Source organism: Festucalex cinctus, chromosome 1 (genome assembly GCF_051991245.1).
Source record: "Festucalex cinctus isolate MCC-2025b chromosome 1, RoL_Fcin_1.0, whole genome shotgun sequence".
NCBI lineage: Eukaryota > Metazoa > Chordata > Actinopteri > Syngnathiformes > Syngnathidae > Festucalex > Festucalex cinctus.
In genome coordinates this window covers 21,588,903-21,614,287 of record NC_135411.1, presented here as the reverse complement: position 1 = coordinate 21,614,287, position 25,385 = coordinate 21,588,903, and the positions used below count along the sequence as shown (strand labels likewise).

The following is a 25,385-nucleotide window of genomic DNA, read 5'->3' as shown; positions in this document are numbered from 1 at the left end:
CTTGTTCATCTGCTATGAGGTTTATTGGCTGTCGGCTTAATGTCACATGACTGAACCCAAATAATAATATTCTTCCATTGCAAAGAAACCAATGTGAATTGACGGTGATCAGGTATTGAGAAGTATGCTGCTGCCTTTGAGTGGTTGGGGTGTGACGTGCACTCAAATTTTTTTCTCTCTCAAGACAAAAATTTGGTCTATTTCCAACAGCCACATAAATTACATAGTTAGCTACCAGACAACCGTGTTTTGGTTTAAGTCAAATAGTGGTGATGCTTTAAACTGACACCGAGCCACACAGACTGCATATTCAGTCTTTGTTGGGGGGGTTTAGGCCGACTTCACTCCTTTTGCTTTTCTTGTTTTTGAGCTTTCTGTCCCCATCTGGAGGGAAGAAAGTTATGCGCTTGTTGCGTAAGCGTCCTAAGATTTCATTGCTAAGATGTCCTCCTCGTGTTCTCTTGGCAGTTGTCGGAGCTTCGCCAGAGGCTGGAACGTGCCGAGGCCGACCGGGAGGAGCTGCAGGAGGAGCTGAGGCGGGAACGGGAGGCGCGCGAGAACCTGGAGCGCACCATCGGCCAGCTCAAACAGCAGATGGTCCAGTCGGGCGCCGCCGTCCCCGCCGGGGGCAGCCCCTCGCCTCCCCTCACCCCGTCCACCGGACCCCCCAACGCACATTCACCCGCCTCCTCCTCCTCCCCGTCCTATTCCTCCTCTTTCTCGGAGGCCCCAAAGTAACCGGCGGCCATCTTTTCTGCTTTCGTCGTAGGACTTTTGTAATTTAACATCAAAGAATAGTTTTGTTTTTTATTATTATTATTATTCCTATTACCGATAGTCCTCCTTCTGCTGTCAGCAAACAATATTTCACAACCTTTTTTGTTTGGCATGTGATGATTTCAATTGATAGCCACCACCATTTGCGCTGCTTGGTTCGCATTCCCTTGGCACACCTCATGGACGGACGGGCGACCGCTCATCTCCTCGGAGAGCAAAGTGAACATAATGTCACGGAGAACGGAGGAGAACTACTTGACCCACCTCGCTTTACCAAGCCGTCCTCCCTCCGCAACACTGTGGCGTCCTTCCACCCTAAAAAAGAAACACTGTGCTACTTTTTCCAGTGTACTTATTTAACTCACCCGACCGCCACCCTTCCCCCGGAGCTCCCCTCTGGGAAAGGAATGACTTCTTTTTTGTTTGTTTGTTTTCTGTGAGGAAACTGAAGGCAGCTTTTGATAACAACAGAAGTGGGTCGCCGCCCACTTTAGCGGCCCCGCCCTTTGATTTTGACTTGAATGTGGGACACAGGTGACAGCTTACTTGGCCGTTTTGCTGCTCGGAGGCGGGTTAAAGCGGTTGAAGAGGGGCGGTGGACGCTGGCCCCAGGCACCAACTTCGATGAGCGCCCCCAACCCACCCCCCCTCCGGCACTTGGGGGGCACACAGCACCACTTTTTGTCATCTTACCAGACAAAATGTGCTTTTTATTGCCTCGAAACAAATCCCTATTACCCAGAGTGAGTGAGTGAATGTGAGTGAGTGTAAATAATGTCTGAACGGGGGAGTGACTCTTTTGAACTTTTTATGCATCTGCTCCAAATGCAAATTGATAAGACATTCCACTGTGTTCCATCTCAAAGGCAGATTACGAGGACTGTCGCAAGTCATGGGGGGGACAAAACCTTTAAAGAAAGTATTTAACATAATATTAAACTAAAGATTTCTATTCACTTTGTACATACACTAGCCATTAATATATAAACTATTCTTCTTCTGTGGATAATCTGTTGAAGGTTATATGAATGGAAACGAGGGAAAAGACTTTTGCTTGGGATCTTTGCAAGAATATGCAAATTTATCAAGTGGATGTGGAGGAAAATGATTCATACTTTTCTCCTGTCTTTTTTTTTTTTTTTTTTGAGCTGAGAGGGGGGAAAAAAAAAAAGAAAAAAAAATCTTTCCTGTCACTTTTTCTATAAAATCCACCAAAGGCCATACAAGATTTCTGGGAGAAAAAAAATAATAATTTATGTAGACATTTGTGGCCTTTTTCATAATATAGCGCAGAGGTTTTTAGAATATAGCCAGGCCAGATTATATGTGATGCTGGCTTCAATGTGTAAATTCATCAATAATAGTGTGCAACAAAATCACAAAAAATAAAAATAAAAATAAAAAATACATATATATTTTTCTGCATGTTTCGCTGCTCCTCATGTTTGTGTCACATGACCACACACAAACAAAATGTCTCCCACACGTAGAATAATAATTATGAGCCACTGAGGCTCGTGTGCATGAATCTGTACAAGTTTTTGAAAATCATGATGGGTTGAGGGGGAGCGCTTCATATAAGGTCAGTGTGTGTGTTTTTGAGTGTGATGGGAATGCGTGTTTATACACTCTTGACGCCACTGAATTCTAATTCAGTATTAGTGCTGTTTTTTTTGCCCTAATTCAGTAGAACAAGATTACATTTTGTACACAAGAGGCCTGCTGTTTGAAGTGAAAAGAAATTTCCCCTCTTTAACTAAGGAAGACATTTTGCAGTGTTACAACATAGATGTGCTTTTATACAGTTTTTTTTTTTCTTTTTAACACCAGTGTCCACAAGTTTGTCCACCACAATGTAAATAACATTTACATATCCGCTGTTAGGGTTTCACACGATGGCGCCCATACTGTATATAAAGATGCTAAAAGAAATTTAAGATAGGAGACGTGAACTCCCAACAAGAATGACAATCGGTGAGTTTGGGAGCTCTTCTCCTTTTCTTCGGTGGCATGCTTTTGTCGTCCATCCTAGCACTGGTGAGTGACAAATAGGTACATTGTGTTTTCCTTTCTACACCTATTTAAATTTCTTTATTCATATATATATATATATATATATATATATATATAATTATAAATAAATATAATTATAAAGTGGCTTCCCCTATGCCGCCGCCACACAATGCTGAAACATGACTTGCAGTGTCCGTTTATGAAATATGACCATTGCCAATAACCATGTGATGAGACTTGTTCTTTGCATGACTCGAGACACTGATCTCCTACCTCATGTTGTGATATATATATATAAACAGTGTTTTTTTTTTATGCAGAGGACACTCTAACTGTTCAATCATTTAATATTGACAAGTACATGACCTAATCTGTAAATGCTTTTTAGCTCTATAATACCTCACTGCCTGTATCTTTGTGGGGGTTTTTGGTTTTGTTTGTATTTTCCTGTTCTTTGACCTCATTTTCATTTCACACCTTGTACATATGACCTTGTGTATAGACAATGAACTTGGATCCAATTCAAGTAAAGTTCTGTAGTGTTAAGCCATCGATACGTCTGCTGCTCTATTTCACACATGAAAGTATTTTGACATCAAAAGTCACACATAGCAACAATCGGGCCAAATTACAGTATAGCAGTTTTCCTCACTTCCGTTCAAGTCAGCAAATGCCCTTATGGTATGGTGTCTCTGAAAGATTATCCTGAGTGATATATTGGTCCGATTAGCAGAATGTGTGTAGCCTGCCGCTAACACCGTGATGCTAAGTATACTATCACCACCATTAGAAAATCAGGTGGTGCTTTTAAGACACATTTCAACTGTTATGCTTAGATAAAGTGAACCCAAACATAGAATAAATAATAATCAAAGTAAACGTACACTTAAGTACACTTAACCTTAGGCGTTATTGTGACCGGTTTTCGGCTTTTTGATGGTTATGACCAAGTCATTTCAAAATAAGATAATGCCCAGGGTTAATTAACGATAAAGGCCTCTGTTATCACTTCCTGTATTATGCTCTTATTGTGAAAGACAAAGCATACAATTTCCGTTCGTAGAAGGGTGATTATTTTGTGATGGACATGCCTAACTTACAAAAATAAACATCAAGTAAAACTCTGTAATGACGCCTAAGGGTGCAGGAAATAAGTTCTCACATTGCTGCAAACATCCATCCATCCATTTACTATTTTGCATCACCCTGCCAAAGTCAAAACAATAGGCTCTGGAGACACAACCATCTCAATCTTGCATTTACTTGACCAAAGGACCTTTTCTACTAAATTTAAACTTCACAGAAGCGGTTTGTCTGAGCGAGTGGACACACTACAAATACAGAACACGCTTACTGTTTGGCCAGTGAAGCACAGCCAGGCCAACAAACAAATACCCCAAAAACATAGGGGACAAAACTTTTCCTGTGCCAGTAAGCCAGATTGATTGTGAAATAGTAGCAAGCTCCATGGCAACCAAAGACAGAAATAGACTCCACATTTGAGAAGCGGCAAGTGGGGAACTGGAGCATATGGTCCACGGGTCGCAGGCTTTAAGCAAAGTGTTCAATGGACCCTTGCCATCAAGGAGACCAAAGAAACCCCAATGGTGCGTCCCACCTATGTTGAGCAATGGGAAGTGTTTGCTCAAGGGTGCATGGATTAGACAGGAGAGCACAAAGTAGAGTGTGTTCTCTGGATTCATGCCACAAATGCTATATGTATCTACATGTGCCAGTATAGTACAAAGGGAATACTGTAGTGGTTGCTTGCTAATAGTGAACCAATAACAAAATCTGATCTGAAGACATTGACAGTTCGTGTAATGTTTAAAACAGACCTAAAAAAAAAAAAAGAAAAAAAAGAAAAAGAGATAAACAGATATATCACTTGTACTGAATATTAACTTACAGAAATATATTTTGTTACTTGTCAATAAACCTGATTCGATTTTCATTCTGACACAATGTCTACTACTACTACTACTATATTATTATTATTATTATTATTATTATTATTATTATTATCCATCCATCCATCCATTTTCTTGACCGCTTATTCCTCACAAGGGTTGCAGGGGTGCTGGAGCCTATCTCAGCTTGCTTTGGGCAGTAGTACACCCTGAACTGGCTGCCAGCCAATCGCAGGGCACACAAGACGAACAACCATCCACACTCACAAGCACACCTAGGGGAGAATTTGGATCGCCCAATTAACCTGCTCTGCATGTCTTTGGAATGTGGGAGGAGACCGGAGTACCCAAAGAAGACCCACACAGGCATGGGCAGAACATGCAAACTCCACCCAGCAAGGCCGGGGTCTGGACTCGAACCCGAGTCCTCAGTACTGGGAGGCGGACGTGCTAACCAGTCGTACACCGTGATTATTATTATTATTATTATTATTATTATTATTATTATTATTATTATTATTATTATTATTATTATTATATATTGTGATTGGCTGGCAACCAGTTCAGGGTGTACCCCACCTACTGCCCATAGCCAGCTGGGATAGGCTCCAGCACCCCCCACGACCCTTGTGAGGAGCAAGTGGTTCCGAAAATAGATGATTATTATAGTATGTTTGATATACAGTACATCTATTTTATTTGATATATTTTTATCTAAATGTATTGTGTATTTTACTGCCCACTGCTACTATTTTCCCATAGGACTGGAGTTTTGTTGTTATCTTTGGATTTTAGATTCTAAACAATTCCTGCCAACAATCCTGATTGATTCTGAAGCATCCATCCATCCATCCATCCATTTTCTTGACCGCTTATTCCTCACAAGGGTCGCGGGGGCTGCTGGCGCCTATCTCAGCTGGCTCTGGGCAGTAGGCGGGGGACACCCTGGACTGGTTGCCAACCAATCGCAGGGCACACAGAGACGAACAACCATCCACACTCACACGCACACCTAGGGACAATTCGGAGCGCCCAATTAACCTGCCATGCATGTCTTTGGAATGTGGGAGGAGACCGGAGTACCCGGAGAAGACCCACGCGGGCACGGGGAGAACATGCAAACTCCACCCAGGAAGGTCCGAGCCTGGACTCGAACCGGAGACCTCAGAACTGGGAAGCGGACGTGCTAACCACTCGACTACCGTGATTCTGCCACACGACCAACCAAGGCGCTGTTGCACTCACCAGGCACCAACTCCTGCCTGAATACGTACCCCAGAGTGAGAGTCACGCATTCGTCACGTCACGTGACCACGCTGTGACGTCTTTTGCCTCTTGGTCACACGGTGTTTTTGCTAATGTCACTTTTGGTGGTCTTTTGACACCGCACGGTGTGTGGGCGACTGTTCATGTAGAACACAAATTTATCGTCAGACCTACGACGCTGCTCCTAGTCCCGAGGACGTCGTTGTCGTCACGCATCATGAGTCTCCTTTACTTTTCATTGTCGTAACTACGGTACGTACTTAACGACGGCTAACTGGCTAGTGGCTACCTAACTGTCAACAGACGAGTCGAGGCAACTAATATGTATTATATCTTTGGTGTGCATCTACGACGACTTAAAATTGCTTCAGGAAAAATGTTGACTTATATGACTCAAAATTCGCTTTAGCTTTAGGTTTTTTTTTTTTTGTCGTTGTAAGATTACGAGTGGTACAGTTTCGGCTAATTAGAGTAATAAGCTTACGCGGAATCGCAAATAAATGAATAAATAATTACATACTGTAATGTTTATTGGAAACAAGTTAAGATAGCGCCAAAAAGGCAGCAATCACTGCTTTTCAAATTGTGTTTCATGGCATTTTTAAATCCAAGTTATAACCTCGATGCATGGCGCATGATTATGACGTCATTTGTAACCTTTATACGATAACTATACTGTATTATCATTAGATGTTTGACTGCAATAACCTACCTCTTTCTCTTAGATAAGTAACCACTAACCACGTTTTCATACATAATCTCTGTTTATTCATTATCAAACATCCTGCTCTTCTTTTTTTAATTTTTTTTATTTCTGCACTTTGTTTGCTTGCATTGTATATGAGTTACACTTATATCGGTGTATTTACGGTGCTTCTTCTTGTGCCTGAAGTTTTGAGTTGTGTAAGCCATATACAGTAATTCATTATTATTATTATTGTTATTATTATTATTATTATTATTATTATTATTGTTATTATTATTATGAATGTGAAATATTGTGCCTGGTGGGAGATTAGGCTTAGAGGAGCATTAAGGATGAGCAAGTGAGTGTGTTTTGTATAAGTGGGTTTGTGTTAAAAAATGTTAATCATTATTTATTATTTTTCATGAATTATTATTAGTTATTTTTACATTTATAAAAATCCCACCAATTATGATGATTTTATTCTGCAGTAATGTTGATAATTTATTATTCCTACTAGTAGTGTTATTTTTTTTTAATCAACCATTTTTTCATTTTAGTTTATAAGAAATCCTGTCAATAATCCTGATTCTTTAATGAAATAATGTTGTCAAATTATTATCATTTTAAGAAATCCCACTTTAAGTGCAGTAATGTTAAAAGTTCTTATTATTATTACTTCAATGTTATTGTTATTATTTTTTATTTTATTTTTTTTTTAGCCATGGGTTTCCTACCCTTAGTGTAAAGAAAACACGGTATAATTAATCATATCCTAGTAAAAGTTTACTTTTCAGTTGGTTTAGGTACAAGTGCTTTGACCTTTTTGTTTTTGCCACGACGTAGCATGGAAAACTCAGAGGGCGGGACGTCGTCGGAGCCCGACGGCGGCGCACCACGACCGTCATCCCACCCAGGCCGAGCATCAGATCCGGCGGCGCGGCCCTCCTCCTGGGTCTCTTCCTCGGAGCACTGCGAGCCCAGGAGACGTCGCGAAGCCAAGCAGCAGCAGCAGCAGCAACAAGAACGGCGGCGGCGACGACGGCGGCGGGGGGAGGGTCAGGAACAGCTGCTCCGGGAGACGGCGCGCCTGAGGTTGCCGGGCCAACGCGAGCACTCGGAGGCGTGCGGCTCAGTGAGCGACGCAGCGGAAAGTTCGCCTAAGAGGTTTGCTCGGGCCAAATGCCAGCTGGTCGCTCATGCCACTGGCACGGGTGGGTTGACTTGACTTCTTCCTAATCCCTCCCCAGGAGAGCTCACTTTCTTCATGGACCCTACCCAGCCACTCACTTCGGACCCAAGGCCTGCATCCTTCCTAACCCCACTTCAGTCATGTAAGCGACCGCTTGTTTGTGCACCGTAAAAAAAAAAAAAAAAAAAAGTCCTTTGATAGTTCTTAATTTGAAGATGTACAGTTGCAAATGGCTAAAAATGCAGTAAACTGTTGTCAATTCCCCCACTGCGCCTCACTTTAGTAATGCTTTCTCACTTCTTGTTATATATAGTTATGATGTTAAATAATTTTATTACATCCAGGTATTATGGCGCTTTACAACAATTTAATTACATGTATGTTTGTAGTACGCTGATTAGTACTGAAAATATAATTACATTTTTATAATTTGCTCTGCTAAATTCTATCTATCTATCTATCTAGTCTGTCTCTGTCCATCTATCCATCCATCTGACTGAAAATTGAAAAAGAAAATGTAAGAAAAAAGAAAAGAAAAGTGAACTTTTATTCCTGCCAGCGCATGTATGTACATATGCCTGTTTGTGCGTGCGTGTGCGCGCACGCGTCCACGCACGTGTGGACATTGACACTGAAAGCCTTGTGTAACTCAACGAGATAAGATAAAAAAACAAAAAACAAAACAGGACTGCCGTGATTGGTCGTTTTGTCTCGGAATAGGAACGGCTCACAGCGCGAGCAACTATACTTGTAGATGCTTGTCACCCCATGTCAGTTTGTGTTTTCCTCTCAGTGTGTGCGTGCACTTTTATCAACGCAATGCCGGTGAGCCGTCGCGCTAAGGCGGTGCGAGAAAAAAGGTAGAAAAAATAGGAAAGGGAGTGTTTTATTGGTATTTTGCCGTTATGGTTAACTACTGAAAGTACCCGAGGACGTGGAACTTTTCACGACGAGGAAATCTCATGCCTCGACGGAACTGATGCCAAATGTGTGTGTTTGTGCGCCTCAGGCACATCCAGGACCCAGCAAGCCAGCGCCTCACCTGGAATAAACCTCCCGTCAACGTCCTGGTCATCAGGAAGATCCGAGACGAGAGCCTAGCGGAGCCTTTCAAAGAGCTGTGTCGGTTTCTAGTGGAGGTACGTCCAGTAACAGCGCAACACGTTTGTGTTTGGATGAAAGAGTGTGTCTGTGTGCGTGACCACATTGCATGACTGCTGCCGATAAACGAGCCCTTTGTTTGTATTTGTCCAAGAACGGAGCTAAACAGACATTTTTACAGCTCAGGAGAAAAAAGATGGACTGAAAGGCACCGCAGCAGTCACAGAAGTTCCAAAATAAAATCCTTTGATAGCGAGTCCTAATCAAACCAAACCGACCAAAATAAAACAAGTGGATTGACAGTATCTCACAAAAGTGAGACATTTCTGCAGATTCATTCCATTCTTTTCATCAATCAATTTATTTTTAATTATTCAGCATGATGTGGTTTATTCCAGCATTCATTGTGGCACATTTATTAGCACTGTAGTAAACATGCAGAGTGTGATTCTGTAGATATAGTCAATATTTACTTATTGTGACGAAGTAATAGATAACGACAAGGTGTGTCATAATTTCATACTTCAGAAAATTAAGTTAAAATGTAAAAATATGTACTGTACTTGAAAAAAAGTGTGTGACATTGATTTGTTTTGAGGTATTTTTTTATGCCACTAGATGGCATCTAATCCTTAACATGAAGTAACTTGTGAAATTCTGCACATTTTCTAAATGTAAAATAGAACTTGACCCCAGTCTCCACAAATATATGCATTATTATTAAATTTATTACTGCTAAATTTTGACGTGGACGTGTCTGCTGCGTTGTGACTGGGATTCCCCCAGTACAGGCTTTCCAAGTAAGGGGGGTCATCAATCACATGTTAAAAAAAGAGTGGCGTGAAAAGAACTTTAAAGTATCGCACTAATTTTGACACCCTAATAATAATACAAAAATTCTACTCACCAGAGACAAATGGACAGGCATTTCACAGCTGCAACCAAAGGCCTTAGTTGGTGTCCATGCGAGAAATCCTGGCACCGATTTGAGCCAACAGGTTGTCAACCTGGGCAGCTAGTCATTCTTAACTAGCGATGGAAGTGGCGGTTTTCCGTATGTGGTTCTTGGAGAAATTCACAAACTTTGTGCACTTCTGTATTGTGCTGCGAATCCATGCACAAAGACGATTGGCGCTCTGATGTTTGGACTTGTTATGCAATAAGTAGAGACCAACAACACAAGGCTTGCTTGCAAAATGGCAGAAACAAATGTTGTAGCGTACCAGAGGAAGCCTCTGTCTTCTGTGTTGTAGAGTGGTGTATAACAAATATCTGCATTGAGCATGTCACTTTGCGACATGTCTTGGCCTCCACATTTGTGCATGTGTGTGCATGTGAATCAGGAGAAGCAGATGATGGTGTACGTGGAGCGGCGGGTGGCTGATGACGGGACGCTGTCCAAGGACGAGAAATTTGGCTCCATCCGAAACCAGCTGTGCACGTTTAGAGAGGGTGAGTCTCAAACATGCAATATTTTTTTGTAAACTATTGTTTTCAATTTCAAATATTAGAGGGTGTCCTCGAGTTACGACAGAGTTCCGCTCCTGCACTAGCGATGTAACCCGAATTTCGACTTTTACATCAAAATAATTTGCACAAAAAAAATATAAAATACATTAAAATAAACAAACAAAATAAAAACAAATAAATAAGATGCTGTACTTACCATTACTGCTTAGAGGTGGATGGAAAAGAAGGGGGGGAGGCTGGAAAGAGGGCAAAAAAGCCAAAGATACTCCCACAAGTGCACAAGCGCTAGCACTAGCTAAGGGCTAAATAGCGGACGAGGGGAAAACACTGCAGGCTATATGGCGGATGAGGAGCCAAAATGGCGGACCGGGCGTAACCCTTGTAAAGCTGAAACACCTTAGGTCGACTGCGCCTTAACTCGACAACTCCCTGTAATTGTATTTTCTTGTCAAATTTGTTTTGTTTTGAAATCTTAAAATTTTAGGCTTTTTTAAAATCATCAACCCCATATAACATAATTATTGACTCAGTTGAATGCCTTTTCATTCATGCTTTATATATAAATTTTCATTTACAGTCATTTTTTTCCCCCCAATTATGTTTTTTTATTTCACTTATTATACAGCACAGTATATATTTTCTATCTCCGGAATGCAATGTCGTGGAGTGACGGGACAGACACCGTTGGAAAAGTCTCGTCAAGACGAATCCGTGGATGCCCGCATGTCCCCGGTCGGACGTAGGGTTGGGGAGATATGGCCGCACAAAGAACAAAAAATAAACAAACCAAAACGCACGCCGTTAAATAAAAAAAAAAAAAAAAAAAAGCGCATGTCAAAAATCCGCGAAACATAGAGGCAGGCCACGAACACTGTATTCACAATTTTCTGTCTCATAGTTTTTGTATATTTTTTGTATAACATTGATCATTGGCTCTTCGATAATCTGCTGAAGTCTACCTAATGATTTGACTTGTCCCACTCCCAAGAGATAATCCATTAGTCCTGTGACATATTCCTTATAACAATGTCCTAATCATATACTGAGAAAAGTGTGAAACCGCCATCGTTTTCCTCTCTATAACTGTGATGTAAAATTCTCACACAAATTCACCTCTGATAAACCTGGATTTGAATAGGGGTGTGTAGACTTTTTCTATCCACTGTACAATGTGGTTTTGTGATTCACTACAGGCTATGACGACATCTCCGACTGCATCGATCTGATCATCTGCCTGGGCGGAGACGGAACGCTGCTCTACGCCTCTTCTCTCTTCCAGGTACATGCATGTGGCTCTTTCGCTTCTCGTTAGCATTAGCATGGGGGGCGTCAACTCAAACGTCTTTTCATCCAGGGCAGCGTTCCCCCGGTGATGGCGTTCCACCTGGGCTCTCTGGGCTTCCTGACGCCCTTCAAATTTGAGTCGTACAAGACTGAAGTGGACAAAGTCTTTGAAGGTAGGCTACACTCTAAAGACAATACAAAGTAAATCCTCAAGGAATTAACGAGCTCCTTGAAAGGTTTAGAATTCCCAATAGATGTCACAAGATGGCGGTGAAAAGCGAGCTCTAAATAGTTAAATAGTTTTACAGCAACGAATGGAGGCTAGATTACACATAAAACCAATAAATTAACGAGTAGTAAATCGTGCATATGTGGGGTAACATTGTAGTCAGTTCACAACTTGTTGAACTTGGTTTTGTTTTTTACAGGTTGGGCGATTTTCTGCACACGTTTGCAGTTCATTTGTGGCTAATTGCTATGCTACAAGCTTGTCTAAACATATTGGAAAAGCAAGGCCAGTAACCTTTTGTTGGTTTGGCATCAAATTTAAAAATCAGACAAAGAGCTAACCTTTTCCAATTATTTACATCTGGATCAGATACACAACTCCGCCCATTCTTCATGTGAGCAAAAGTGATGGAACAGTTTTGCCCTTGCCTAAAAGGGGTTTGTAATACTGTACATATTGATGCCACAAAATGGTGGCAAAGGACCATAAAGGATTAACACCATGAGTCTAGAATGTACACTATCATCAACTCATGTTGCATCAACGACTGCATTCTGTAGTTAAGTTATTCAACACAAACCACCTGCACATGAGGCTCATCGATAGTATTAGCTTGCGTACTAGCCTAAATAACACGGGCCATCGTAGCTGCTTAGGGAGAGAAGCAGTAGCATATTTTGTCTGTGGATGGGGTGCATTCAAGGGCCCCCAACAATACAGGATGTCGTAAATACAGATGAAAAAATTCAACTCAACAGCAACTCCAGTTTCCTTCCAGATGGCACCGAAGTGCCAGAATGCAATTTTATTGTCATACCGACCCCCATTTGCACATAATGTGGCACTTGTTAAGAGCATCCTTTCGGATCCACCTGCCGATGTGTTCAGGGAACGCGGCCATCACTTTGCGCAGTCGCCTGAAGGTGAAGGTGGTGAAGGAGATGTTCCCGCCGCAGCAGCGGGATGAGGAGCAGGAAATCAACGGCCTGGTTCCTCACTGCTACACCAGCAACGACGCAGGCAAGGTCACCCTGCAGCTCCAGGTGAGTCTTCCTCCGTCACTGAAAACTGGACGGTGTGTTGAAAGAATTTGGCTGCAACTATGTAAACGTGCCGAATGTTCCGGCAATGTGTTCTGCTTCTGTAGAAGAGTCGCTCACGTCATTCCGAATGATCCTTTTTCATCCCCTCTTGCTTGCTTGTTATTGTTCCCCCTCGCCCCCCTCCGCCTGTTGTGCGTACGCAGGCTGTGTTGCTATGGCAACAGTCATAATAAAGCTGCCGGGTGAAGGAAGGCGGATGTGATGCCGCGTGTTTGTGTTGTGCCCGGTTGCCACGGAGACTGTGGCGTCAGCAGCAGAGTCGACGGCAAATGAATGTTTAATAGTCTGCTGACGTACGCATGCACACAGCTGCAGTGGATCAAAAAAAGTGCTATTTTTGTTTTAGAGAAGATTTTCTTATTCTGAGAATGTTGGAAAAGTTGGAATTTTTAGGGGAAAAAATAAAAAAATAATGAGATAAATAAAAAATGTTTAAAAGATTGAGTCTTTTTCATGTTATTTCAAGCAATATTAGAAACATTAAGTCATATATGTCACTCAGTTCATCAGTAAAGCACAAATAGTTAATTTTTGCAGAGGATAAAGAATATATGACGGTGAATCTGTTATATGGCTGCGCCATTTGTATAGCAGTAACATTAATCTGTGGAAAAATGACAGATTTAGCATCAAGTTTTTTTTTTTTTTATAAACAAATTACTGCAGTTTTTCAACTTATCACCTACTTGCAAGTGAGCCTAAAGCCAAGTTTCTTAATGGCCACTGCTTGTATGTGCAGGTGCTGAATGAGGTGGTGGTGGACCGCGGGCCTTCGTCATACCTGTCCAACGTGGACTTGTACCTGGACGGACGTCTCATCACCTCCGTGCAAGGCGATGGTGAGAAGCCACATCCGCCGTTTTGTCCTCGAACCAGCGTGAACCGTGACTGTCCTCCGCCAGGCGTGATCGTGTCCACGCCGACGGGCAGCACGGCGTACGCGGCGGCCGCGGGGGCGTCCATGATCCACCCCAACGTGCCGGCCATCATGGTGACGCCCATCTGCCCGCACTCGCTCTCCTTCAGGCCCATCGTGGTGCCCGCCGGAGTCGAACTCATGGTAGACGAGTGCAAACTACTAACGTCATTGTATATACAGCGTGCTGTGTATATTTACTTTTTTGCCATCCCTCCAAAGATCACCTTGTCTCCCGACGCCAGGAATACGGCCTGGGTGTCGTTCGATGGCAGGAAGAGACAAGAGATCCAACATGGCGACTGGTACTACTATCAACATATTATGGATGTTGGAATTGATTGATTAGTCGCATTTTTGAAAGCTTTCAACTAGTTTGCTGTCTAAAGAAGAACACATTTTTTTAAATGGTTCACCATCTAAAAAAATACAATATAAAAATGAGCGTAAATTTTTTTCATTATATTTTTACATTAAAAAGTCATATTTTTTCAAATAAGAATCTTTGATACTAATAAATAAATAAATCATAATAATAATAATAATAATAATAATAATATGGGATGAGTGAGTATCGGGCTGATACCAGCCTTATTTTATGGCATTGGTTACTTTTGGAGGCTGCCGATACATGCACCCGATACTTTAGCCCCTCCCAAAAAAAGACGTTAATGAAGTCCCCCTTGTCAGTTCTTGGTGTTATGCTGCGTCAGTTTGACACATCAACAAATCATGATCTGCATTAGAAAGAATACTCTTTGATCAGATTTTTTCGTCAGTGTGAAATGAAATTTAAAATATACCAAAATTATTAGTGGTATCGGTACTAGGTATCAATGAGTACTCGGAGTGAGGATTCGTACTGGTATCTCAAAAAAAAAATAAAAAAAAGTGGATAATATTATACATAGTGATAATAAATGTTTTCCATGATAAAAAAAAAGTTACTTTTTGTATTTTAATGAAATTGAATTAATTATTGAATATTTTAATTTATTTGTTTACATTGTTAATTGTTTGGCAATAATTAGTTCACATTTTTACACCATAATAGTCTGAGACGAAAATTAAAATTTTTTTAATTATTTTTTTCAAAAAAAAAAAGTCTTCATATTACATTTAATAAAGTCATAGTTTCCATCCATCCATCTTCTTCCGCTTATCTGAGGTCGGGTCGTTGGGGCAGCAGTTTTAGGAGGGAAACCCAGACTTCCCTCTCCCCAGCCAATCCAACCAGCTCCGCCGGTGGGATCCCAAGCCGTTCCCAGGCCAGCCGAGAGACATGGTCTCTCCAGCGTGTCCTGGGTCGTCGTCGGGGCCTCCCGCCGGTGGGACATGCCCGGAACACCTCCAGGGAGGCGCCCAGGAGGCATCCGAACCAGATGCCCGAGCCACCTCAGTCATAGTTTCTTTAGATCAAAAAATAATACTTACGGTTGTAATATTATGAGAATTAAGTAGGGCTGTTTTTCCTTTTTGAATTATTAGTCTTACGAGGAAATATTTTCCAATGCTTTTTCAAGACTAAAACCTTTTTTTTTTTTTTAATTTGGGAGGCATTTCTTTAAGATAAATACAGTAATCATATATTTCTTTTTACAGTCAAAAATGAAGTCACATTATTTTTGTGTGGTAAACGGCGCTCGCCATTAGCCTTGTAAGAGAAAAGTTTCAACACACATTTATAATAATCTACAGTAAACAATTGTGTGCATGCGCGTATGTCAATAGCATCAAGATCACGACGTCGTGCTACCCGGTGCCGTCCATCTGCTGCCACGACCTGGTGTACGACTGGTTCGAGAGCCTGGCGCAGTGCCTGCACTGGAACGTGCGCAAGCGGCAGACGCGCCTCACCGAGGCGTCCGACACGTCCGACACGGAGAACTGAACCCGGCCACACACCGCACACACCCGCCCCCCTCCCATCGCCCTTCCTCATCGCGGTTCCTGAGCCAGATGCCACACGCCTGTGATGGTACTTCTACCCACGCCCCCCCCCTTTTTTTTTTTTTACATTCCATACTGTGTTGAATTAAGAGAAACAGCTATGTGTATATATTTGTACAAATTATAATTCAGTTCCTAGTTATTTAATGTCATATTTATATACTGTATTGTCAAGTAAGAGTTACACACCACCACATACTGTAGAGCAATGTCCTTACTTGAGCCAAGGCACATATTTTACTTTAGCAAAATCTCACGGCTCACCACCACAGACACAATACAACAAATAGTTCACATATGTACAGTACAATCCTGCTATTTGTGGAATAGGGGCTGAGCAAATGATTGACGCCCCCCAAAAAGGGGCTTGCAATTGCCTATGGATGCCACAATAATACAAAATGGCGGCAAAGTGCTTAAAATTGAGAAAATCATAAAGCATCAAGAACATGCTTCCAAACTATACACAATTATGAACCCATGTTACTGAGACACCTGTGTTCATTAGCTACATTGTTCAACAAAAGCCATCTTCACATGAGGCTAATCAATATTAGCTAACATACCATCCTAAATAACTTGCTCACAAAAATTGACGTGATGTCATAAATGGGAAATGAAAAGTGATTTTTGTGGTACCTGTATTGCGCCTGATGCCAGCGATATGAAATACACCATAAATGAAACGTAACACAGATTCCACCAGATGGCGCCATATAGCCGACAACGAGCGAGTAATCAATAGGGTCCCCAAATGCAATTATGTGGGGGTTCACTGTATACAAGTTATGTGTACGGCGTAGTTGAGCAGAACATTTGTTGTCAATATTTTTCCAACCAATTAAGTGAATGGATGGTGTTATCACAGTTCAGTGGTTGGTAATCACTGACATCAAAAGTGTCATGTGGTCGGGAGCACAAAATGGCGGCTTAAAAAAATAAAGCTGAAAGACTAACTGGTGTTTTCTATGTTTTTATTGCAATAAGATATTACCAGACATCTATATATATATATTTTTTTTTTTATTAAACTATACTCCAATATTGCATGAGAATCAAATTGTGAACAACTAGAGGCAGTCAAGAGGACACGACAGAGAGAACATCGACATCTACAAATTGTCACTCACCCGATGTGCGATAGTCATTTAATATGTCATATTATATTACATTGTACAAGAGCAAGAGGAGGGAGACACAGTATCAACACAAACGATGACTACGAGAGACGGAAAATGTAAAAAAAAAAAAAAAAAAGAATAAATTAAATGGGCAGTAAGAAAAAGCAGCTGATGGAGACGTTTCAACTGTGATTTCGACATGAAGTCATATAAAAACTAAACACATGATGGCAGGGAGGGGAATATTTATATATATTTAACACCTCCTAATAATAAAGACCCAAAGTGGCAGTATATGGTCCTGCAAACATGGTATGCATAATTATAGCTCATAGATCCAAATATTACCAAAGAGTAGAGGGACGCATTGAATAAAAAAAAAAAAAAGAATGAGACCACGACAACAAAGGTCCATTTTTCTACAGGCAAGTCAGAATCCTAACAGAATAAAGTAATAACAAGAAACTGATTTTTCTTTTCCCCAATGGAAAAACAAAACATTTTTGTAAAAAAAAGAAAAAAAATATTTTTGTGGAGAAAAAAAAAAAATCTAAAAAACAAAAAAATATAAAATAAAAAGACTTATTAAATCAGTCATTGTTTTCGAGAAAACTTTTTTTTTTGTAATCACAATATGAAGACTTCTTTTCAAGATTTTTTTTATGTCAACTTTTTTCCCTAAAAAAGTATTAAATAAATGATGACTTTAGGTAATAAGAAAAAAAAGTCATGTCAATATTTATCTTATTTTCTCAAGAAATGTTCACACAAAATATATTCTTTGTAATGCTGTATTAATTTAATGATTTCTAATTTACTAAATGCGACTCATTGAAACCAATATCCTTTTGGTGCACCTTGTAAAAAACTATATTGTCCTAATATTTAGCCTAAAAAAAAAAAAAAAAAAAAAAAAAAAAAAAGATTCTTTCTCGAAACAATGTCACAATTCTCACGAGATTGACTTTTAAGTGTGACTTTATTTTTGTGAAAAAAAAAAAAAAAAAAAAAAAGACAACATTCTTGTGAGATGACTAGTTGGAAAAAGACAACTTTGTAACATTGGCCTCCAACAAAACTTTTGTTGTGGTATTATGCTCTCGAGCGCATCCCTACTGCTCCGTGGTAAAATGGAAATGATCCATTTGAAAATGTGACCCTCCTGAAAAATTCCACACTGTGCTCTTGTTTGTTGGGCGACGTGAACTCTTCTTGTCACACTCCCTGGTATTGTTTGGCACCTTTTATTTTGAAACTGGACTTTTACTTTGAAACTGTACTGCGATCTTGTTGACTACATGTGCGCACAGAAAAAAAAAGAAAAAAAAAAGTGAACCTTGGCGAATCTCCGCACGCCTTTTTAGGTTCCTTTCAAAACAAAACAAACTAAAATTATAAAAATTTGGTCCCTCTCGGTTAAGGCCGATGTGGGCCGTGATGACACCAAAAAAGGCGGGACAAGAGGCTTCTCTGTTGGACCTTGCTGTGTGAATCTCCCGCGTTTCATGTGGGGGGGGGGGGGGGGGGGGCGTGAAATTCTGGTAAATTTTCAGGAGAGGCTAATATGGGGAATTCTGGAAATATGTATTCCCAACTGGAAACCTACCATGAGATTTGCAGGGAACTGAATGGAATGGAAAGCTATCACATTCAAGCGTAAATAGAAATGTAGTCGTAAGCAGACGTGTAAAATAAGGTAGCTCTCCTTGCCCACATGCGAGGGCATGACATTTAATTGAATTGTACCATTTCCCCTCCAACTATATTAACGTTCCCTATTAAGAGCCAAACTTCCATTTTGTAAATTCCAGCCGGTGAAAAGTTTCCAATTTGGAAAATCCCCAAAGTTTTGCAACCCGATGATGCAATGTGGCAGGAAAGGATGGCAGATGAGCTTGTGTGAGGCAGGAAGTCAGTCGAGCGCGACGGGATTCTTTTCTTTGTCGGAAGTTTCTGATTGAGCGTCTTTGCGCTCCTCGTTCTCTTTTTCTTTGCCATCCTCGTCTTCGTCTTCTTCCGTGTGCTGGTCCAGTTCGTCCCTGGTGATCATCTCAAAGTCGTTGCCGTTGCTGTGCTGCGATCCGTCCTCCTCCTTGCGCTCGCTGTCCGTGTCCGAGCGCCGCTCTTCCTCCTCCTCTTCGTCCTCGCCGCTTTTACGCTCCTTGTCGTCCTCTTCGTCCTCCTCGTCGTCGTCTTCCTTCTTCTCGCTGTCCGACTTGTTGTCGTCGCTGTCCGACTTGCGGGCCTCGCCCGCGCCGCCGTTGCCGCCGCCGTCTTTGGCCTTCTTGCTGGCGCCGGCGCCGCCGCCTCGCGGGCCTTTGTACTCGTGCGTGTAGAGCGGGCGGAAGGATTCGATGAAGCCCACGTCGGCCGTCAGGTTGGGCAGGAACCAGAAGTGGTGACGTCCGCCCGTCACCAGCCAGATGAACAGGAACAGGATGCAGCGAGCTGCCAGAACAGACGGCACTTTGTCACAACATCTTTGACCACTGACAAAAGCATCAAAATGGGAGGGGCACATATGACCAGCAAGAGGAATTTTTCCACTCTTGCCGAGATGATTTTAGAGTAGTGCAACAATTGATCGACAACTAATTGATCCTTATTGTAACTAATAAATAATATACAAATAATTATATATAAAATAATAATTAGGACTTATCATTGAATATGAATATATGTAAAAAATATTTGCAGATGTAGTTTTGAACTATGAATAATCTGTAGTATAACATCACTCGCTCTCGTGATCTTGCTTGAATTTCCTTTATTTTGGTTGGTTTAATCATTAACACATTCACTGCCAGCCCAGCAAAAATGCATGATTTGACGTCTTTTTCCGTCAATGGCAGTCAATGAGTTAAGATGAGATGTAACCAAAATTGATGGATTTTTAAGCAAAATTTGCCTTAAAAAAGAAAAAAGGAAAAAAGGATGCTGCAATATAATCACAAAATATATTGGCACATTTTGTTTAACACATTCACTGCCAGCCCAGCAAAAATGCATTATTTGACGTCTTTTTCCGTCAATGGCAGTCAATGAGTTAAACTTGAGTATGTAATTTTTAGATGTTATTGTTAGTTGTAATGAATATGCGTATGAATATTAAAGATACTTATTTAGCCCATTACAGCAATAAAAAAGTTAATATTTTGTCTATAATTAATGTGATACTTTCATTATTTTTCACGTACAATTAGTACCTTTAAAAACACATTTTTGCAACTTGCTGTCGACTGAAAATGACATCACAAGGGCTCAGGTAACCAATCACAGCTCACCTGTTTTCTCGGTTTGATCATGCGACATTCACAAGCTGAGCTGTGATTGGTTAACTGAGCCCCTGTGATGTCATTTTCAGCCGACAGCAAGTTGCAAAATGTGTTGTTAAACGTACTAATTGTACATGAAAAATAAAGAAAATATCAAATTTATTCTAGGCAAAATATTAATGTTTGACTGCCAAAAATGGCTAAATAAGTAAAGTATCCCTTTAAGTTTATGTTAAAACTTATTTAGAAGCAGTGCACACTATTGTCTGAACATTTTGCCCAGGAATTATTTTGGAATAAATGACACCTTTAAATAAATGTTTGTGGGGCTTATTGGATTAATATTAATTAAAATCATAATTGTTCTGAATGACTGGAAGGGGGGAAAGAAAAAAAAATAAATCAAGATTTTATTTTTTGGTTACATTGCCATATTTACTGTGAATGATGGTCACAGCTGCCCAATAAGGTGCCTGACGTAAAATACATGAAGCACAATGACTCGCTCTATTTATAGTTTTCTGCCTGATATGTTTGTTTTTATCTCACATGCATACATGCTTATTGTAAAAAGGAAACAAACAAAAAATATAAATAAATAATAAAAAAAAAAAAAACAACTGCTACTATAAAGTCCACACATCTTACAACCAATAAATTGCCACTGAAAATAAATAAATAAATAAATAAATCTTCCCAAGGGCCTGGAGCTGGCCAACAAGATGCCTGATGTACAACATCTGAAATTCATATGTTGAAATTCAGACATCTGAATTTCCAACAATTCCCTCTTCAGAAGAATCCGCCTTTTTCAAAACATAATCAAATTGTTGTGGAGTCACATTCAAGCGCACTGGCCGACGCCATGTTGAAGCACGGCTCTGTTGTTGTTGTAATGCAGAACTCCACCACAGGGGGCGCCAAAAGTTATACTGTAGCATTAAACACTCAAAATAAATAACTAAATGAAAAAATAAATAGAAAGATGTTGCCCAAACATGCTAAACACGTATCGGTCTGACTGCAGCCACGCAGGCCTGCTCGTATTCCAACATTCCACTGAGCCAAAGTCATTTCTCATTTGGATCCAATTCAAGCGCATTTGGCCGAGCGTTCTTACCGACGGCCAGGAGCAGAATGCTGGCCACGAAGCAGCCGGCGGCCACGCTCAGGTAGTACACGCCCACGCGCATCTCGGCAGGCCACAGCGGGAAGAGCGTGGCGGCGATCACGGCGATCACTGGCGACAACGTGTTCAAAGGAGTCAGTCAACTCAACGGCTGCAAGAGACAAGCTGAAGCGCAAACTGACCCAGGATCAGCCCCATGGCGAAGGTCTTGAAGTGGACCGGGTCGTAAATCCACACGTACACCTGAACAATATACACTGTTGTTTTGATTTGTTATTGACAAAAATGGTGACGCGGTTGCCACGCGGCTTTTTGACCTCGTTTCCATCGAGGAAGAGTTGGTCCTCGTGCAGCTCCAGTTTGAACTTCTTCTTCACCTCCTTCTTCTTCTTGGGACTCTCATCCTGCAAGCACGCAAACTCTATTTTTTGTTTGCACTATAAATGTTGTTTTCCAAAGTAAATTTATTCCTTCGTTTTTTTTTTTTTAAATACATTTAGCTTCGATAAAGGACTATGTAAACCAGCAAGTAAATTATTTATTGAAAACACTTAATTCCATACTGTGATATATATTGTTACCGTGAAGGGATTCAGTTTATCCCGTGATATGAATTTTGGGTCATATTACCCAGCCCTAATTGTGATTATATCATATTACAATGTTTGGATATCATTACATCCCTACATTTAATGTTCCAGCCCCATCCGTCCACAATAAAAAAAATAAAAAAAAATTATAAAGAAAAACTAGCACTCCATAATATTGTACATAGATTTCCATAGAAGCTTGCTTAAAATCACGCGCACAGCAACTATAAGTCAAAGGTTTTTTGTTTTTTTATAAGTTTTTTTTTTTTTTTTGGGACCAGTGCTTTCGATAGAATAATAAATTCTAAAAATAATTGCGATGATTGCTTGCAAGTTATAATGCAGTGTGAAAAAAAGTAGGGCTGGGTTAAAAAACAAACAGAAAAAAAAAAAAAAAAAAAATCAATTAATTGATATCAAATCTAAGCCAGATATTGATTTATAAAACCATGAATCAATTATTTTAGTATCTCTTTCGTCTCACAACCTCATAAGAAAACCATTTTATAAATGTCGATTTTTTGTTGTTGTATCTTACCGTTTTCTTGAAATTGACTGTTCACGTGATTCAAAAGTATTTTCTTACATTTATGACAGACTTGACTTATTGCACTTTAAGACAATTCAGAATCTTTTTGTTTATATGTACAATGATTGAATTAACTAGTTACTGCTTCTGCAAAATTGAATTTGGAATTTAATGCATGTGGAGTTTTTATCATGTGCTTGATAGGAATGTAACGATAAGGGCAATATCGTGATATCGTGATATTAAAACTGCCACAATATTGTCGTCGTCATGTTCACAATATTTAAAAGGAACACATCTGTTTAAAAAGTCAGGTTGATTTCCATTTGTGCAAGCACCCTCTAGTGGCTAGTTTATTAGTGCAATTTAATTTTCACTAGGGATGTTTTGGCCTTCATTGTTTAAAATCTATGCTAACTGTCAGATGAAGGGGAAACTAATTTGATTGTGAAGCGATCAATGTGTGCTTGCATTAGCAAGTAAGAGCCTCACTGTTGTTATTACAGATTGTAGGTGGTTTATATGCATTGCTGTTATGTACAAAAGCACAATATTGTGCTTTTTTTTTAGTACGATTTTTTTTTTAAACAATATTGTGATCTTTTTTAAACCCCTCCCCAATATCGTGATAATTATCGTATCGTGACATTCATATCATGATAATTTGTTTCGTGATGTTTGGATATCGTTACATCCCTACTGCTTGATATTTAAGAACAATTATGGTTCCGTAATTAAACAATATTGGGTTGAACTGACATGACTTGAACAACATTAGGAAAAATCAAAATCTAAATCGAGGAAATTCGAATCAATTGCCAGCCCGAACAAAAAAAAAGCCCCATCAAACATACGCTCTTGTCCTTCTTGGCTTCGCCAGCGTCCGCCACCTCCTTCTTCTTGTCTTTGTCCTTCTTGCCCTTCTTGTCCTCCTCCTTCCCACTGTCGCCCTTGGTCTTCTTGTCCTTCTTGGCGTCCTTCTCAGACTTCTTCTTCATCACTTTGAGCGCTCGGTGGAAGAACTGCTTCTTGAGGAGCCTAAGCAAAAGGACGCGTGCGACTTAGCCGTTTCAAAAGAAAAGAAATCTACACTCCAAAATGGCGGCTACCTGTTGCAGTAGTCGAGCACCGAGTCTCTGGTGGTGAAGATGGCTTCCTCGCCCTTCTTGGCCTTGGCCCATTTGGAGTCCAGTAAACAGTCGACCGCCTTGGATGCTGCTCGATGGAACACATGAAAGAATCCACATCAAAGCCGTTTTTTAGTTTCTCTCTCAAACCCGTTTTGGATGAACCATATCCTGTGAAAACCGGATCAGCCTTTGTTTATAGTTTTTTCCGACCTGTGACTGACTAGAAGTCATTCAGATGATGCAACGAGCATTTTTTTTTTTTTTAATCGCCCACTTCATGTTTTTTTCTTCCTTGTAAAATGATGGTGACTGTATTTCTATGTTTCTTGAACAGGTTTGTTACATTTTATTGCACCTCGTGGTACAACAACAATAAAGCTATTCAATCAGTTTTCAATAGCTCATATCTCTGTGTACAAATTATACACAGGTAACCAAAAATAAATCAGAATTACCTTTCCTAGGAAATCTCAAAAATACTCATTGGTTTTGCTGCTACTGTGACTTTGAGGAGCTCTTACCAGTGAAGTAATCCACTCGTTGGCCCATCATGTTGGTGGACTTTGTGGGACAGTTGAAGCGCATGTACTTGGCCACCGCCTTCTCCTCCTTGGTGGGATCGCTCACCTCCTGCACGCACACGCATAACAATGCTCACTTTTGAGCGACGGCAACCGATATATGTAATCAATGATTTTTTTTGTAGGTTCAGGCTTGCGTCCTGCTCACAAACATTGAACAGTACACATGAACTGTGCCTCCACTAGCTCAAACAAACACTTTTATTTACTGAAACAAGTATTTACATGCATTTTTTAAAATGTTATTTTCAATTATATAATGGTGAACATGTTTGAAATCAAATTCATTAATGCATTCAAATACAATCAGTTCTACGGCCATTGTTCGCTCTTCAACCATTATTGTTATTAAAATTAATTACATTTGTCATATAACAACCAATATTTGCACTTGCTGTGGCTTCTCCACACTAGTTGGTTCTTCAGTACACCTGTTGCTGCAATGTCCTTCTCTGCATATGGTGCATTTTCTCACAAATGATCCAAAGTGAAGGTAATGGTTGCACGAAATGACTACGCAGTGCCACATGTTACCTCACATTATGTAAACACGTCGTGCATTAGATTAATGACGCGCTTCAGCCACCAAACACCCCAATTGGCTGCGGCAACACTGTAAGTTAGTGCAAAATGGATGAAATGAAAATTAACGAGCGTTTAAGCGAGTAGACGGCATTTAAGTAACATATTAGCCGAACAGCACGATTCCAAATGTAGTTGAAAGGCAAGCTAACTTAGCCACGTTAGCAGTACCAAGCGTCGCCTCGCCGGCAACGGACGGCCTTCAAGCGGGCTCGCGATCAACGAGTGGCGGCCGGTCGACGTCGCACCACTGGCCACTGGTAGAGGTAGAACAACCGTAGAAGGGAGGAAAAAGGAATCATCATACCTGGATCCGTTTCTTGTGTCTCCTGCGCTCCGCCATGATCGTCCACAGCAGCTCAGCTTCTCCCGACCGAGATCGCGCGTCACGTCTCGCGAGACTGTACGAACGTGAACGCCACAGTGCAGCGTTAAGGAAGGAAGTCAGTGTGTGTGCCAAAATTACAAACTTGACTTTTATTAGCGCATTGATGTGTAACAATGAATATTCAAGTTTGCGCTCACAAGTCAAAGCTTCAAATATGCTTATGC

At 40.6% G+C, this 25,385-nt stretch overlaps 3 protein-coding genes across 8 annotated transcripts in view; 2 read left to right on the top strand and 1 right to left on the bottom strand.

Annotated features, from left to right (window-relative positions):
- skila (SKI-like proto-oncogene a) overlaps positions 1-3,342 on the top strand; it is a 43,942-nt gene extending 40,600 nt beyond the window's left edge. For all 3 annotated transcript variants that reach the window (XM_077523078.1, XM_077523076.1, XM_077523077.1), the window contains exon 8: positions 469-3,342. In XM_077523078.1, coding sequence (XP_077379204.1) covers positions 469-738 — 270 coding nt within the window. In that variant the 3' untranslated portion in view covers positions 739-3,342. The remainder of the gene's footprint in view (positions 1-468) is intronic.
- A 2,654-nt stretch (positions 3,343-5,996) lies between these two features.
- Positions 5,997-16,852, top strand: nadkb (NAD kinase b). 4 transcript variants are annotated; one of them, XM_077523054.1, is made up of 13 exons: positions 6,229-6,304; positions 6,986-7,012; positions 7,498-7,818; positions 7,902-7,985; positions 8,853-8,982; positions 10,288-10,396; positions 11,608-11,693; positions 11,769-11,871; positions 12,816-12,970; positions 13,770-13,869; positions 13,933-14,090; positions 14,169-14,251; positions 15,678-16,852. In XM_077523054.1, the coding sequence occupies exons 2-13, from the start codon at positions 7,005-7,007 to the stop codon at positions 15,835-15,837; spliced, it is 1,497 nt and encodes a 498-aa protein (XP_077379180.1). In that variant the 5' UTR covers positions 6,229-6,304; positions 6,986-7,004; the 3' UTR covers positions 15,838-16,852. The 4 variants fall into 4 exon arrangements, with proteins under 4 accessions (XP_077379192.1, XP_077379180.1, XP_077379175.1 ...); XM_077523049.1 differs by having other exon boundaries at positions 6,235-6,869; XM_077523066.1 differs by lacking the exons at positions 6,229-6,304; positions 6,986-7,012 and adding an exon at positions 5,997-6,218.
- Positions 16,853-17,030: 178 nt separating this feature from the next.
- On the bottom strand, positions 17,031-25,267 carry sec62 (SEC62 homolog, preprotein translocation factor). Its single transcript, XM_077523075.1, has 8 exons — positions 25,141-25,267; positions 24,192-24,300; positions 23,650-23,755; positions 23,395-23,578; positions 21,739-21,825; positions 21,604-21,664; positions 21,413-21,532; positions 17,031-19,465 (listed from the first exon to the last, which is right to left on the bottom strand). The coding sequence occupies exons 1-8, from the start codon at positions 25,174-25,176 to the stop codon at positions 18,930-18,932; spliced, it is 1,239 nt and encodes a 412-aa protein (XP_077379201.1). The 5' UTR covers positions 25,177-25,267; the 3' UTR covers positions 17,031-18,929.
- Between the last annotated feature and the right edge of the window lie 118 nt (positions 25,268-25,385).

Bases quoted from the DNA above. Each gene is read 5' to 3' on its own strand.
- sec62 (XM_077523075.1), bottom strand. From the start codon at position 25,176: ATGGCGGAGCGCAGGAGACACAAGAAACGGATCCAG. The intron at 23,756-24,191 runs GTAAGAGCTCCT...TCCATCGAGCAG, and splicing joins ACGAGTGGATTACTTCACTG to CATCCAAGGCGGTCGACTGT. The intron at 23,579-23,649 runs GTAGCCGCCATT...CCTTTTGCTTAG, and splicing joins GTGCTCGACTACTGCAACAG to GCTCCTCAAGAAGCAGTTCT.
- nadkb (XM_077523041.1), top strand. From the start codon at position 6,951: ATGAATGTGAAATATTGTGCCTGGTGGGAGATTAGGCTTAGAGGAGCA. The intron at 7,013-7,497 runs GTGAGTGTGTTT...GCCACGACGTAG, and splicing joins GGAGCATTAAGGATGAGCAA to CATGGAAAACTCAGAGGGCG. The intron at 8,983-10,287 runs GTACGTCCAGTA...CATGTGAATCAG, and splicing joins TGTGTCGGTTTCTAGTGGAG to GAGAAGCAGATGATGGTGTA.